Source organism: Hydractinia symbiolongicarpus, chromosome 4 (assembly GCF_029227915.1).
Source record: "Hydractinia symbiolongicarpus strain clone_291-10 chromosome 4, HSymV2.1, whole genome shotgun sequence".
Lineage (NCBI taxonomy): Eukaryota > Metazoa > Cnidaria > Hydrozoa > Anthoathecata > Hydractiniidae > Hydractinia > Hydractinia symbiolongicarpus.
Genome location: NC_079878.1, coordinates 14,949,052 through 14,964,185, shown reverse-complemented (window position 1 = coordinate 14,964,185; position 15,134 = coordinate 14,949,052). Strand labels below are relative to the sequence as shown.

Sequence of the window (15,134 nt, the reverse complement as noted above, 5' to 3'; positions counted from 1 at the left end):
ATCGATCTTCAGATATGTACACTTTCTACATCTCTACAATCATGAAGACAACAAAACCAGGCAAACATCAGGAACCTCTGCAATTCGAGAAGTACCACCTCGATAACCGGATATGTATAGTCCACTGCCTAGATGAATACCTGAGGAGGACAGACCTTATACGAGAGAACCTCGAAAACCAACCAAGGGAACTACTTCTCTCCTATGCATATCCCCATAAACCTATCGGAATCACCACCATTGCAAAGTACGTTAAAACTTTCTTAGGCTTGGCTGGCATCGATATTAAGACGTTCAGCACCCATTCTACAAGAAGTGCGTCTACCAGCAAGGCAGAGAACATAGGCGTACCTATGAAGACAATCGCAAAGGCGGCAGGCTGGAGAGGCACTAGCACGTTTGCAAAACATTACAAATTGCCCATAAGCAAGAACTTTGGGAACGAACTTCTTAAATGTTTATGAACACATTTGCTTGCGTTAGATTTTGTATATATATATGTAATAGACATGTACCGTTATGGTACAATGTGGCATTGCCAGGAGTCATAACAGACAAACCATAAATATGTAGTTCTGTTTAATCATATACTGGTCCTTGCCCAGTTTTTCCTAAACTGTTTGTTGAATCCAAAATAGGTGGCTTTGAAATCTCATTTGAATACTTACGATCAGAGGCTAAATTATTATTTACAAAATTAGACAAATGAAATGAAGTTTAATTAAAATAATAATTTAGCTCTGATCTAAGTATTCAAGTGCCCACCACCACTCCCCTAACACCTTTAGCACTATTATTCACTATTTTGGCCTTCACAATGGGTCTTTAAAGCAGGAAATTTACGGAAGCCGAATCTCACTTGAATACTTAGATCAGAGCTAAATTATTATTTTAATTAAACTTCATTTCATTTGTCTAATTTTGTAAAGTAAAGGTGTGATCCGGCATTGAACACTCTGTGGAGCGCTTAATAAGAGCAGTAAACTGTCCCACACGATCAGGTGGAGCACTTTAGTACAGGTATACAGTATGTCGTTAATCATTTGAAGCGCATACACCATTATAGTGTGCGACTGTAACATATTTTTCAAAAAAAAACTTTCACAGTTAAACCGTGTTGTACAGCGTATAGGAATAATACCCTTTTGAAAAAAACTTTCTCGCAGACACAGGGCTGAGGGGTTAGTCCAGGCGTGATTCCCAAGAAAGTTTAAAAATTAATTGTCACAGTGGTGGGCTGACCTTAGTATATACAGGTAAACGGTGTTGCACATGCCCATAGGCGTAACAGCCTTTTACAAAAAACAGTCTGTTTTTAACACTGGGCTAACCGCTTAGTACAGTTAAACACAGTTGAACAGGCGCATAAGGCGTATTACCCTTTTCCAAAAATGTTCATTGCAACTTCGGTTTAAATAAAAACACAGGGAACAGCCTGTCGTTACTCGTCCAGCCAAAACAATCGCTCAGCCATTTCATTTGCAGAAAAAGTTTGCAGAAAAATAATAAAATATGTAGCTATACCTAGCTAGCTAACTGCATTTAGCATAAAAATTATATATTGCTTAAGAATATTGTTGTAGCCAAACTGCATTTTTATACTTTCACTTTTTAAGGAGCTAGCTAAATAGCCACAGCCTCAACATAAAAATAAATGTTGGCTAGGATAAAAAGCTCTTATACCATACAGAATAGCAATAAGTGAGGCTCTAGCTAGCTAGTAGCTATAGCTAGCTAATCTTCGTTCCTAGCCAAACATCCTAAAACTGGTGCGTTTAAGATCTGTACGTGGCTAAAAAACGTGACAATATATTTATCCTAACATTGAAAACAAACAGAAAACAAATATTACAAATATATAAGGCTTTTAGAAGATAAAAAAGTCAAACAGGCCTACAAACCTCACACACTGACCACAAACACGACCATTATCAAAATGGCCTTCGTTCCGCGAAGATCTTGGATTCTTTCTGGTCGCGAAAATCTTGTTTTTTTTTTAAAGAATCAGGCGTTGTGAATGGTGTTCCACGCGCGAGCGGTCAAAACAAAGTCAATAAAAATATATCGCATTTGATATTGGTGCGTATTTTAAAAATTTCGTGTTTCCGTTACGGGACGCGGCTCTCGCGGACACACAGACAGAATACGGCTATTATTAAAGAGACTAGCCGGGAAACCCGGCGTCGAAACGCCGGGTTAAGCCACAAGTAAAGGTGTGATCCGGCATTGAACACTCTGTGGAGCGCTTAATAAGAGCCGTAAACTGTCCCACACGATCAGGTGGAGCGCTTTAGTACAGGTATACAGTATGTCGTTAATCATTTGAAGCGCATGCACCATTATAGTGTGCGACTGTAACATATTTTTCAAAAAAAAACTTTCACAGTTAAACCGTGTTGTACAGCGTATAGGAATAATACCCTTTTGAAAAAAACTTTCTCGCAGACACAGGGCTGAGGGGTTAGTCCAGGCGTGATTCCCAAGAAATTTTAAAAATTAATTGTCACAGTGGTGGGCTGACCTTAGTATATACAGGTAAACGGTGTTGCACATGCCCATAGGCGTAACAGCCTTTTACAAAAAACAGTATGTTTTTAACACTGGGCTAACCGCTTAGTACAGTTAAACACAGTTGAACAGGCGCATAAGGCGTATTACCCTTTTCCAAAAATGTTCATTGCAACTTCGGTTTAAATAAAAACACAGGGAACAGCCTGTCGTTACTCGTCCAGCCAAAACAATCGCTCAGCCATTTCATTTGCAGAAAAAGTTTGCAGAAAAATAATAAAATATGTAGCTATACCTAGCTAGCTAACTGCATTTAGCATAAAAATTATATATTGCTTAAGAATATTGTTGTAGCCAAACTGCATTTTTATACTTTCACTTTTTAAGGAGCTAGCTAAATAGCCACAGCCTCAACATAAAAATAAATGTTGGCTAGGATAAAAAGCTCTTATACCATACAGAATAGCAATAAGTGAGGCTCTAGCTAGCTAGTAGCTATAGCTAGCTAATCTTCGTTCCTAGCCAAACATCCTAAAACTGGTGCGTTTAAGATCTGTACGTGGCTAAAAAACGTGACAATATATTTATCCTAACATTGAAAACAAACAGAAAACAAATATTACAAATATATAAGGCTTTTAGAAGATAAAAAAGTCAAACAGGCCTACAAACCTCACACACTGACCACAAACACGACCATTATCAAAATGGCCTTCGTTCCGCGAAGAACTTGGATTCTTTCTGGTCGCGAGAATCTTGTTTTTTTTTTAAAGAATCAGGCGTTGTGATTGGTGTTCCACGCGCGAGCGGTCAAAACAAAGTCAATAAAAATATATCGCATTTGATATTGGTGCGTATTTTAAAAATTTCGTGTTTCCGTTACAGGACGCGGCTCTCGCGGACACACAGACAGAATACGGCTATTATTAAAGAGACAAGCAGAAAGCAGATTGACCAGGTAACAAATTAGTAACAATTTCTGGCCATTTTGGATTGCATGTAAAAGTCAAGAACAAATCTGGCTTACCTTTTTTTGAAACCAATGCCATTGCATCAAGATACAACTGATGCATGTTGCGGGGTGAGCCGGAAAAGGTAGAAGGCAAGACAACAACATTACCTGTCTGTAAGTTACGTTGATCTGCAGCATTTTGGAGGTAATCCAGAAGTCCTTGGTAGGACTCTGCTCGAAGCTGATTTTGATTTCGTCTAATAAATGCAAGCCGTTGGCCTTCAACTTTCAACATATGCATCTACTAAAAATTGCTGAAACAATTTGCCTGCTAGATGAAGGGCAGAAAATTCTCACCTAATAGCAATGCGGTAAATATAATATTCCAACTGGGTTAGCCTATTTCTTACTCCAGTTGCATGCTCCCTGACGTGGGCCATGTTTTGGTCCCAACCAAGGTCACCACGTGGAAATAAAATAGGATACATCATAGGATCAATATTGCATGATATATGAGGGATTTGCCGCAAAGGTTGATTACGTGGATAAACAACAATATCTCTTGCAGCAGGAGGTGCTCCATCATTACCAACAAAGATGGCAGCAACTTCCTGATGCAAGGGTGCATTATACCTTCTGCGATCATTACCCTCGCGCATTACCATACTTACAACGGAAGGCTGTCTGTTTTCTGCTGCTGCTCTGGCTGTTTCTTCACGTTCCACTTCAGCCATATTTCTATAAGCTGCAGCATATGGAGAATCCCTGTTAAGAACATCTTGAATTATCTGCATTGTTTCACGATTACAATGAGCATGTGTCGGATTCTCAATACGCAGGCAGCTGCAGCCTCTACAATATACAATTGGCTAAAATTAGGTACTTCATTCTGAGCAGGTAATAAAGCACCATACCTGTGAAATAATTGACCACATATTCTAAAACAGGGGGGTCCATGACCTGGTGGTGGTGGAATGTTTGCTGACAAAGAAGCAAAACTAAATGCATTATTGTATACTCTGATATACTTACGAAACTGTTTAGCTTGGGCAGAGTTGTTGCTTAACAATTCACGTATTTCAGCAGGAAATTGTAATATAGCAGGCAGGGCCACTTTGCCATTGTGACAACACTTAAAATGATTTTCATTATTAAATTTGATAGCTCCACAATGCTCACATACAGTATTAAACTCACCTGCAGAATGTGTAGGAGGACATTGTTAATTCTGGCTAAATTTAAGAAACGTGGAACCCTAGCTCGATGACGCAATAATTCTGCCCTACGCCTTACTGCTGCTTGCTGCGGTAATTCATTTTCTCTATTCGCACGATGACGTTGTGCATCTACCTGTTGGCGAGCATTAGCTTCATGAACATTTTCATTAGCACGTCTTTGGTTGTGCCATACTGCATCTTGCTCCCTACGTTGTTGAGCTTGTTCATAAGTTAAATTGGCCGCCCTTGCCCTTTCACGTAAAGCATGCTCAGCCCTCCTTTGTGCACCAGCAACATCAACATCATTTTGCAATCGAGGAAGTCGATGGGCAATATTATTGAGATCCGCATTTAAATTAGCATTTTGAGGTGGTGCATTAGCATAGTTATGCTCAAACAAATGAAGAACAGGGACATGATTGTTGAGGTTCATATTAAATATAGGATTTTGTGGGGGTGCATTAGCATAGTCATGCTCCAACAAATGAAAGTCGTTGAGATTCATGTTTCCCTAGTAGGCAGTATGAAATAAAAAAAGTTATAGCTAGCTAGGTACAACACTTTAGAAATAGTGATGTATTTTTGTATGATTAGCTAGCTAGCTAGGTAATATTAAGGAAACTACAAAGAAATGTAAAGAAACAAAACAGTAGTAATAGTTTTAAAAAAGACTGTGTATCAAAAAGGCCTTCTATTCTAAGAAGTAGGTATAAAAAGCAAGAAATATAGTTACGAAACTTTCCTTCACAACAATCGTCTTGCTCCGGATCCTATTCAAGATACTGATGCATTTTCATTAAAACGGAGGCTATCAGAATTTTGAAAGTGCCAATCCGATAATAATCGCGGCAAATATAATAACAATAGAATTAATTTTATGGCGCTAGCTGATTGGTTATTATTTTTATAAAAATTGACAGCTGCCCAATTTAACAGAGCGCGGGAAAACGAAGCCGGTAAAAACGGGGTCTGCCGTTGAACCGAAATGAAGCTGGAGGGTCGGGGGGATTTTCCGTGTGTCTCTCGCTACTTGCTCCGCCATGTTGCGCAGAGACAGACAAAATACGGCTATTATTAAAGAGATAGTCATTAGCCCGTGGAAAATCCACGGGTTCGCCCGTCCTTTTTATACCGCGTTACGTGCTTCCCGGTATTGCGAAGCCAAGCTACTATTTTGGGTGACAGACAGACATACAGATGTATACGGGCATTATAATATAGTCGTTAACCTGTGGAAAAATCCACAGGGTCGCCCGTCGCGTTCACTCGTCCTTTAAATTTACCCGTGGCAACAAAGTGGATAAAAATATATCGCCTTTGATATTCGTGCGCATTTTAAAAATTTCTTGTTTCCGTTACGGGACGCCGTTTACGAGTATTATAATATAGACCAGTCGTTGCCCGTGGAAAAATTCACAGGTATTATTAAAGAGATGTTATTTTGAATTTATTTCTTGTCAATGCAGTATCAATTGATCAAAAGTGTTATGTAAAGTGTTATTATCTCTTGTTATAATTTATTGTCAGCTAAGAAAAAGTTGCTGAGAAACCTTTCCTTGTTTTCTTATGATTTCCCTCTAAATGTAAAAATGGAAGATTTGAAATGGTTTTGTGATTTCTTGTAGTTAGAATTGCTTGTTAGACGTTTAAGGTTTAATTTTAAGAAAAGAAAAGAATCATTTATTGCAATATATTTTGATATGGTTTAAAACTAGCACTATTGAGAGAAGGTTGGAAGGTTGGTTACTTTTAATTCTGTAATTATGCAGGATATTTGCCAGTATCCGTAGTTGTTGTCAAGGTTAACATCAGTATGTTTCATTTTAGATTGTATGTTAAAATAAAAAATGAATACCACGGACGAAAAACAGCTAACTAACGACGACATTAAAAACTACTGGATGAAAAATCCTCAACAATATGTTGTCTGGCAACAACAATATGCTGCAAGTTTGCAGGCTGTTCCGCAACAGCAAACTTCAGTAGCTACGTCATCAAAGACAAGTGGTGTACCAGGCGCACAACAAACGATAAATGCACCAACAAAAACAGGAGACACATCGGGTTTGAAACAAACAGGAAGTACATCAAATACGGAACAAACAGGAAATGTCCCACTCCCTCAAGAAAATGTTAAATCAGAAAATGTTGCTAACACACCAGCAAAACAACAAGCTGCATCGAATGGACATCGGAACAAACCTCGTCCACCAGTCAATGAAGAAGATATAGCGAAAGGTTATTTCTATTTACAACCATGTGCTGTTAGTGTGATGAAGAAGTATGTAAGTAAATGCTTCAAGTTGGACTTGACTTCGTTAATTTTTAGGCCTTCTAAATTTTTGCCCAATTTATAAAAATTAACAGAGTTTTTATTCTCACCCCTCTGCAGCTTCTGTCATACCTTTCTAAGCATCTTTGACCCTTTTTTATAAGCATCTTGTACGGAGTCTCAAGCACAGAAGATAACTCGAACTATTTTCTTGCTCCCTTGGAGGTTAGAGTTATCGGCAGTTTATGGTATTTCTATTTTTTAAGGAGTTTTTGACAATAGTTTTCCATAATATCTATGTGTGTAGAATGGATGGTTCTATGTTATTGCTGCTTGCATATATTTTATATGTTTTGTTTTTTATCAGTTTTTCGAAACCTGTCACTCAATAAGTGACGTTCTTGCACTGTCTGAAGAGCAATCACGATTTCAATATTACTTCTCCTGGAAGAACTTTGCATTTGCTAAAAAGCATTCAAAGAAGGTAAGTATAACCATAGCTCATAAAGTTTGCTTTGAAATATCGAACCTCGAATATAGGTCTGCAATCCCACATAATATAGCGGAACAGGAAGTCCCGCAACTCCCAAAAATTATTCTGCAATGAAACCGCCTAAATAATCTTCAAAAATCTTAAAATTTTCTGTTTTTTGTGAAAATTGCTAATCTCCTAAAATTGCTAATCTTTTAAGTTTTACAAACATCTAATTGTGAAACAATTTTTATTATGGATTTTCTTCTGTGAAATAAGGTCCAAAATATTTATATTCTCCATCAGCTATCCTATACATATCCTAATTCTCTAAAAAAAACGTTAAAATTCTCCTAAATTCTTCTAAATATCCTTAAAAATTAGTTAAAAAAAACAAGCGAGTGTTTAAAAACTTCTTTTCCATCTGCATGACACCCAATCTGAAGGTGACTGAGTGTAGTTGCTAATGTGTACAGCGGGTTGTTAGATTATTTTTTTAGTTTTTAAATCGTAAACAGGCATTATGTTTGCTGAAGTCAGCATACCTTGTTTCCTCAGTTTTTTGGATCATTCTGAGACGTGACACTTATTGCTCCATAATTTGGACACATATTCCACGTTGTCAACTTGTCTACACATTGCACAATTTTTTTTATAAGCAACTGAACTCGACTCGATTCTTTTCGTATATTCCCTTTCCTTATAGAAACACTAAAAATCGAAGTAAATTACGCAACCATAAGCAACTTTAGATCTAAATATTAGCCAAAAAACAAGCAACTTGTAATGTGACTAAAATTCTAAGTTGCTTATAAAAAAAATCCTGTAGTTATGGTAAAAGTAAAACTTTTGCAGCCTTCCAGCTGTAACGTAGTACTGGCCAAGTCCATTTGTGTGCCCATTTGTTAGAAATAGTCAAAACAACAGCCACCTCAAAGATTCTACATAAATATAAAAAAATGTGACCATGCCCCTTTTACTAATTTGAACCACACTCACAATTTGGCGGTGGTCGCTTCAACAGGAACTAATAGCCTGGTGCGTATTAAAGGAACATATTGTAGGTGATGACAATTGTTTTAAATTGTTTAATTATTTTCGCACTGCTTTTTTTAGAAACCAGCGTCGTTGCGGACTGGTAGAGCCTTCAATTGTAACGGTTGTGATGAATTTTTTTACACAAAAGACGAGATTACTGCACATTTAAAAACTAACCGCCATAAGGAGGTATGTATTAACTTTATGACGTCATCGTTTTTTGTTTTTTTTTGAAATTTGAAATTTGCCCACCTAGTATAAGAATTCATGCAAATGTGCAGTTGTTATCTACCGTTGAATCGGTGAAGTGGTTGCTGTCACATAACTTAAGATTTTATTACTATTTGACAAACAAAACATTATGTCTCTGTGGCCATTGTGATAATCAGTGTTTTCTAAAACCATACTTTTCGTTAAATAATAACTCCAGACTTATGTGATACTTTTTTATGATAAGATAATTTTTTTATGATTGAAAGTTAAGTCGGATAAAGTCAACTGGTGACGTTTGAAACTAAATTCTTTGCCCAGTCGAGAGGATGGCGTCTTTGAAGCGTTGTGCTGGAATAATCAACTTTAATTATTTGAGTTAGAATAGGGTGAAGTAAAAATTGTTCAATTAGAGAATAATTCATAGGCAATAGGTATGCTTTTTTAATAAATAATTTAAGAAAATGAAAGCTAGAACAAACTTTTTTATTCTTCTACTTCCCTACTCCTCGTTAAGAAAAAAGTATGTCGCAGAAATTCGAATTATAGAAGTAAAAGTATCAGCGCTTGTTTCTTAAGGCGGAGGTGGCAGGAGTTTTTTAAGTGTGTGTACTTAAAGGGCGCTTATAAAATTTCCGCCCCAAGACAGGCTCCAATTCGAGTGGAGAGTAATTAGATGATGTATACGCTTATAGTAATTTCACTTTTTACTGGCACTAATTTTTGCAAATAAAATGGTAACAAATATCGTCAGAAGAAAAGCCTATTGTCAATAAAGCCTTCACGCATGTGAACTTTTCTCATTAAAAGCTTCACACGAGTACACTTTTCTCACAAATAATTTTAGATTCGAAAAATTTATGATACGTTAAAGGTGTTAGGGTTGGAATGGTACTCATGCAGAAGTAAGCCGGTAAGACTTTTTCTCTTGGCATTGTTATGGTGATGTGGCTATATCTTTTTCTAAGAAACATAAGACTTTTAACACCTAACTTGTGATGAAAAAATCGACAAATTAAATTTATGAATCAACAGGGCTCTTGATGAAATAGCAATTTGTGTTTTAAACAGGAGTCAAGCTCAAATCATAGGAAAATCTCCTTTAAGTTAAGAAAGATACAGATCGATCTCTAAAAAGGTGTGTTTTTCGTTAAACTTGTATACCTACGATTGCATTTGAACAAAAATTACAGCATGATTGCCAGATAAAAAGTAATTTTCGATGGACTTTGATGGAGTGCTAAAATGGTAGCAAATAAGGCGCTAAATATATCAAATGTAACAAAGGCACTCTACCATTTTATTTTCTGGTTTTTTTTATAGAATCATGTTTTGAGTGATGAGGCTTTAATAGCGGAATCATCAGGTATTGAGATATACACGTCTGAGGTATGTTATCTTCGCTTTTATGTTTTTTATACTCTAGCCACTTTTTTATGTTTAAAGTTAACTCTTCATGCCTGAGAAAGTAGTAGTAGTACTGAACAGTGTAGTTGCCACGCTTTTTACTTCAGACTGAACAAGACCAAGTAAGAAAAGCACAGTCGCGCAGGACAATTCCCATCACCGAAGAAATATTTCTTGGCCTCGACCCATTGACTATGAGTGAAGACGATTTCGTGTGGGCAGCATATGAAAACATAATGGACGTCCATTGGCCGAAACCTACCACGCCTCACAGTTGTCAATGTTGTAATTTCATTTCGTTCGATAAAGCTGAGTTGCTTGAAGAACATAAGCAAACAAGCAAACATATGGTGAGTTCTCTTAAAATAGTTTATAATAGAGTCCATGCAGGGGGAGGAAGTTAATAGAGTCCATGCAGGGGGAGGAAGAATGTTAGAAAGGCTAGGTGTTTTGTGTGGCAACATTTCTTTAATCTTTATATGTTTCAGCAATCACAGTTGGATTATGATGATAGCTGGTGTGTGACATGTCATTTTCACACTGGTTCAAACGAAGGTCTTGAAAGACACAAACAGACACCTCGCCATTTGATGGTACGTGGTGTTTCATTCCGTACTGAAAATCGTGTATCATAAAAACGTTGCATTTTGGTTGAAGCAGATGTTTTTGGTTTATTTAACTGGGATTAAATTGTTGTTGTGTTTTGTACATAGTGAGGAGACTTTTAAGTTCATTTTGTATGGCAGAAATTTTTTGCTTTATTACAACAGTGCATTCGGACTTACGACGTTCTTTTTAATTTGCTTGAATCAATGTGTTGTTTTTATGCATACACAAGGAACAGACTTCTAAGTTGTTTTTTTTCCGAAATATTATCTTAGTTTTGAAATAATCTTTTTTAGATGAAAAGATTGCTCACTGACACACGCACATATGCATTGCGATTTTACAGAAAGACTTGTGGCCTTCAGCAACATGCAGGTGAATAAAGTATGAAACGGAAGAACTGTTCTATCTTATTTAAAAAAGAATTGCAGCATTAATGTTAGGGGTCAATTACATAGAAATTTTTAGCTAGAATGAAAAATCTAGTTATCTTATCTGGTTATGTTGAAAGATGTTAATTTTCATTTACATGGAAAAAGTTCCAGCCTTGTAAGCTTGTTTGAAATTTTGTTTTTTAATATAAGGAGCTGGAACTTTTAGCCCGGGTTGTAAGTCTGAGCCTGAGCTGGAATTATGCTGACTTTCAAAATTTGGCATGTTCTTAAATTTAGAAATGGAGAAGGGACGACATCAGCAACTTTTCAGTTTGCATTTGGAAAAAGGTTGACTATATTGATACTGTGCTTTTTGAATATTACCAGTGATTGCAATATAGTATACTGTAAAAGAAACAGACTGTGGACATATCAAACATCACTGTGAAATTATAGCATACTGGAAATGTGTTAACTCCGCCCCCCCCCCCCCCCTCATCCCCAACCTCACCCCTACTCCCTTTAAGTGGAAATCCGGTTTAAGTCCACTGTGATCATTGACAAGTGAAATGCGCAACTACAATATAGAAACAACTGATGTGGTAACTAAACTATTCTGTTTCATTATATTCTGTTCATGATTGTTGTTTCTATATTAAATCAGTATTTTTTTAAGGAAACTTTCCTGCGCTAATACCGCGTTTTATTTAAGCTGATATATTTAAGCCGGTCTGATCGTAGATCTTTCAGCACAGGTCGAAACATTTCATATACATTTTATATTTCTTCCTATTTTAAGTTTTCTCACAATCCTCATTTCAGAGCACTTCTTGCTTTTTCTCAAGTATCAGTCTAAAAAGCATGTAGACTTCCAAAATATAAAATTTTGAAAATAACCAGTGGCTGGCCCAAGTTTAGTTTTCGTAATCCCAATCCTGAAAACAGAGGATTTGTCAATTTGTGAATTCTTTTTATCAATTTCCAAAATCACCTTTCTTCCACTTTCTTGTTCTCTGTATCAGAAATGAGAAGGGCGAAACGCCCCCTCGCTTCACCAGACGACGTATCATTGAGTTGGAGGCGTCCCGGTGAGACCGACGATAGTTTTAATCCGCATACTCCGAAACGCGCATTCCATGACGATATGTTTGACCGTCGTCGCCCAGTCCGTCCCTTTCAGTAAGTAAATTTAATGGAATTTAATGTTGTATGCTGCATTTTGTTTGTTGTTGGCGCCGTAATTGTTGTTTAATCTTCAAAATTTTATGCCATTAACACTATCGATATATGATATTAATCTAATTTTGAACCAGTTCTTTTTCAATTTTCGGACGACTTTCGACGTCCAGTTAAAATAAATAGTGGATGAGTGAAGTTTTTTAACATATCTCTCAGTTTTTTACGGATTTTTAATGGCGGAAATCGCCCGGAAATCCGATGTGTTTTAATTTTCGGGTAAAAACCGAAACATAGAGAAATCGGGCTAGTTCGTGTCGACAATTGGCACGGTTATTCTTGATAAAGTAAACTTCTAACCTTGGTTTTAACGAGGGGATTTTACCCCCTGTTCTGTTTACATCCTAAGTAATGCTCATGTCTATGGAATTCGCCTCCATCCCTGGCTGAATGGTGGTTAAATGTTGTTTACCTGTCCGGTTCATCTGCAAAATGCAAAATTGGTGGCCTACCGGTTCATTTTATTGACCAGTTGGTACCGTTTGGCCGTTATGAGCAATGACCAAACACGACCAAATTGTTTAAGCACCTTAACTATTACAAAATCTCGCAAGTTCGTAAAATTAATGTGACTTAAGAATTGGCTTGTCCTCTAATCTTCTCTGTATATTTAACGCAACGATTTTATCCTAGAGAGAGAGATCGTCCGCCAATGGGTTTAAATTATCCGCCGCCAATGGACTTTAACTATCCACCGCCAAGAATGTTGCCGCCACCACCTCTTATGGGCGGTGAATGTCCACCACTCCCACCGTTAATGGGTGATATGCCTTATTTTGGTGACTACCCGAACTATCCTAAACAGGTAAGGGTTTAATCCAAATTTTGCACCGGTATTTAACTTTACTAAGGCTTTAATGAAATAGCTCTTTTATCATTTTCTTTTAGTTCTGAGAAAAACAAACATTCACAGAGCCGTCTTTTCATATTTCGTAAGTCATTATATTTCATATTTTGTGTAGTCTGTTTATTACTTGTGAGGGAAGCACTCGTACATTAAATAGATAAAAACCTGATGTGGGGTTTAAAAATCTGTAACAAAAAAATTTTTCATGTTGATACAACAAAACATTCGTCAGCTAAAAAGATGATAACACTGTCATAGTTTTGCTGATGTCAGCAATATTAGTACCGTAAAAATGTAGAATATTTCAACTAGGTCTTTTTACATTATTGAATGGTAAACAAAACACACATTTTAATCCTAAAGCGCCCATAAAATATCACAAAACTTCATAGTAATAGGCGCCCAGGATGACAAATAATTATTGTACTTTGTGTGCGATAAAAATATTTCTATAAAAGACGGGTGAACCTGTGGATTTCTCCACGAACTACCAGTTTTTTTAGTAAAGCTGATGTCGCAACATGGAAGTGCTTTTTCACAAAAGTGCGCGTGAGGTAGACTAATGGTAAAGAATAGAAACCAGCCCTTAATGATAATTCAATAAAATTATTGAGACGAGGAGAACATCGTTGATTGTTATATCGACAATAGATTGTTATATCGACGATAGATTGTTATATCAACGAAATAGTTTGGACAATGACGCCGGAAACGGCAAAAAACAAATAAGAACAATGGCTGAAACTTTATGGTTTCTCGCTTTCTTAAAAAAACACATCAAGCAAAAGAAAACTTATGTATTCTTGTTATTTCAAACCGCAAATTTTTTTAATTTAAATTTTAATGTACGAAATTTCAAGCCGAATAAGAACACCTCAGATTGAAGCCTAATTTTCCGGTTATTATAAAAAAGTGTTGTCTGGTTGTTTTATTTTTAGTGTTGGTAACTTCTGTTTTCTTTTTACGTTTCAGTTGGTAACCACGAAATAATAATATTGTCGTTTGAACCACTTTTTGGCTTGATGAGAAAAAGGCGACAAGAACTCCAGCACTTCAAACCTTTTTAGCGCGTGTTAAAAAGATGAATTTAAACTTTAAAAATTGTATAAATGTTTTGAAAACTTTACCCTTGTGGAATAGAGAATGTAGAAATATCCATAGTTTTCTTTCTACCCCGCCCAATTATTCGTAGTTAAAATTGAATCAGCCTCCTCCTTTTTTTTTTTTTTTTTTTTGAAGGCGCGTAATCACCTTATTGGCAAATTTTTTGAGGTGCCTATTTTATAGTAAAACCGAAAGATACAGATAAAAAAACAGTATCCTGAAAATTTTATTGAAAACTGAAGATCAAAACATGTTTAAATGTTTAACTGAAATAGCAAACCCTAATTTTGTCTCCGTGTTAGGGTTAGGGCTGCCATTGCAATTTATTTCACGATTCACCCGATCATAAACACGCACGGCAAAATCGACCACGTGCATCACCCAAAATTCAATCAATGCGGGAGAACATGTGTAGCTCCATTTCCATCGTAATGCTTTTCATAAGTATATCAATAAAATTGCGATCAGCTACCTCTTGAAGTTGTTTACGAAGACAGCTTCGCCTCGCTTTTGCCTTACATTTTGACGAAGCTTCTTTGTTCAAACAGTTAGTTGCTTTCTTATGGAGAAAATATTGTCTGTATTTTTGTTTTCGGAATTTACCTTTTACGTTTTAAAATTGTTTTTCTCCATAGTTTTTTAACTATCTTTGGCAAAAATTATGCAATAAATCTGGCTATAGATTTTAATAAACGGAAGAGCGCGTGATAAACATTAATTATCATACTTAGTGATTATAAGGCGAAGAGATATACCTACGATTCCTTTTTGTTGTTTTGTTTTGCCTCTGATTTATTGATTTCAAAATAATTCAGCAAACTCCGTTATAGTACTCATAATAGGCCGTCTGTTTACCTATGACTGAAAACGATTATTTTGCGGCGGCTCGCT

General features: G+C 36.4%; 2 protein-coding genes across 4 annotated transcripts; one reads left to right on the top strand and one right to left on the bottom strand.

The window, feature by feature from the left end:
• Positions 1-579: 579 nt before the first annotated feature.
• On the bottom strand, positions 580-5,182 carry LOC130642265 (uncharacterized). Its single transcript, XM_057449354.1, has 5 exons — positions 4,658-5,182; positions 4,375-4,592; positions 3,818-4,312; positions 3,536-3,717; positions 580-677 (listed from the first exon to the last, which is right to left on the bottom strand). The coding sequence occupies exons 1-5, from the start codon at positions 5,180-5,182 to the stop codon at positions 580-582; spliced, it is 1,518 nt and encodes a 505-aa protein (XP_057305337.1).
• LOC130641531 (uncharacterized) lies at positions 3,360-14,293 on the top strand. 3 transcript variants are annotated; one of them, XM_057448367.1, is made up of 14 exons: positions 3,360-3,466; positions 6,505-6,962; positions 7,317-7,433; positions 8,538-8,648; positions 9,517-9,582; positions 9,993-10,058; positions 10,184-10,426; positions 10,565-10,669; positions 10,979-11,057; positions 11,354-11,404; positions 12,079-12,235; positions 12,926-13,097; positions 13,181-13,224; positions 14,112-14,293. In XM_057448367.1, the coding sequence occupies exons 2-13, from the start codon at positions 6,525-6,527 to the stop codon at positions 13,184-13,186; spliced, it is 1,611 nt and encodes a 536-aa protein (XP_057304350.1). In that variant the 5' UTR covers positions 3,360-3,466; positions 6,505-6,524; the 3' UTR covers positions 13,187-13,224; positions 14,112-14,293. The 3 variants fall into 3 exon arrangements, with proteins under 3 accessions (XP_057304350.1, XP_057304352.1, XP_057304351.1); XM_057448368.1 differs by lacking the exon at positions 3,360-3,466 and having other exon boundaries at positions 6,316-6,962; XM_057448369.1 differs by lacking the exons at positions 12,079-12,235; positions 13,181-13,224; positions 14,112-14,293 and having other exon boundaries at positions 12,926-13,091.
• Positions 14,294-15,134: the final 841 nt, after the last annotated feature.

Bases quoted from the DNA above. Each gene is read 5' to 3' on its own strand.
- LOC130642265 (XM_057449354.1), bottom strand. From the start codon at position 5,182: ATGAATCTCAACGACTTTCATTTGTTGGAGCATGACTATGCTAATGCA. The intron at 4,593-4,657 runs GTGAGTTTAATA...AATCATTTTAAG, and splicing joins TCCTCCTACACATTCTGCAG to TGTTGTCACAATGGCAAAGT. The intron at 3,718-3,817 runs GTGAGAATTTTC...TGCATTTATTAG, and splicing joins ATTTACCGCATTGCTATTAG to ACGAAATCAAAATCAGCTTC.
- LOC130641531 (XM_057448367.1), top strand. From the start codon at position 6,525: ATGAATACCACGGACGAAAAACAGCTAACTAACGACGACATTAAAAAC. The intron at 7,434-8,537 runs GTAAGTATAACC...TGCTTTTTTTAG, and splicing joins CTAAAAAGCATTCAAAGAAG to AAACCAGCGTCGTTGCGGAC. The intron at 10,427-10,564 runs GTGAGTTCTCTT...TATATGTTTCAG, and splicing joins AGCAAACAAGCAAACATATG to CAATCACAGTTGGATTATGA.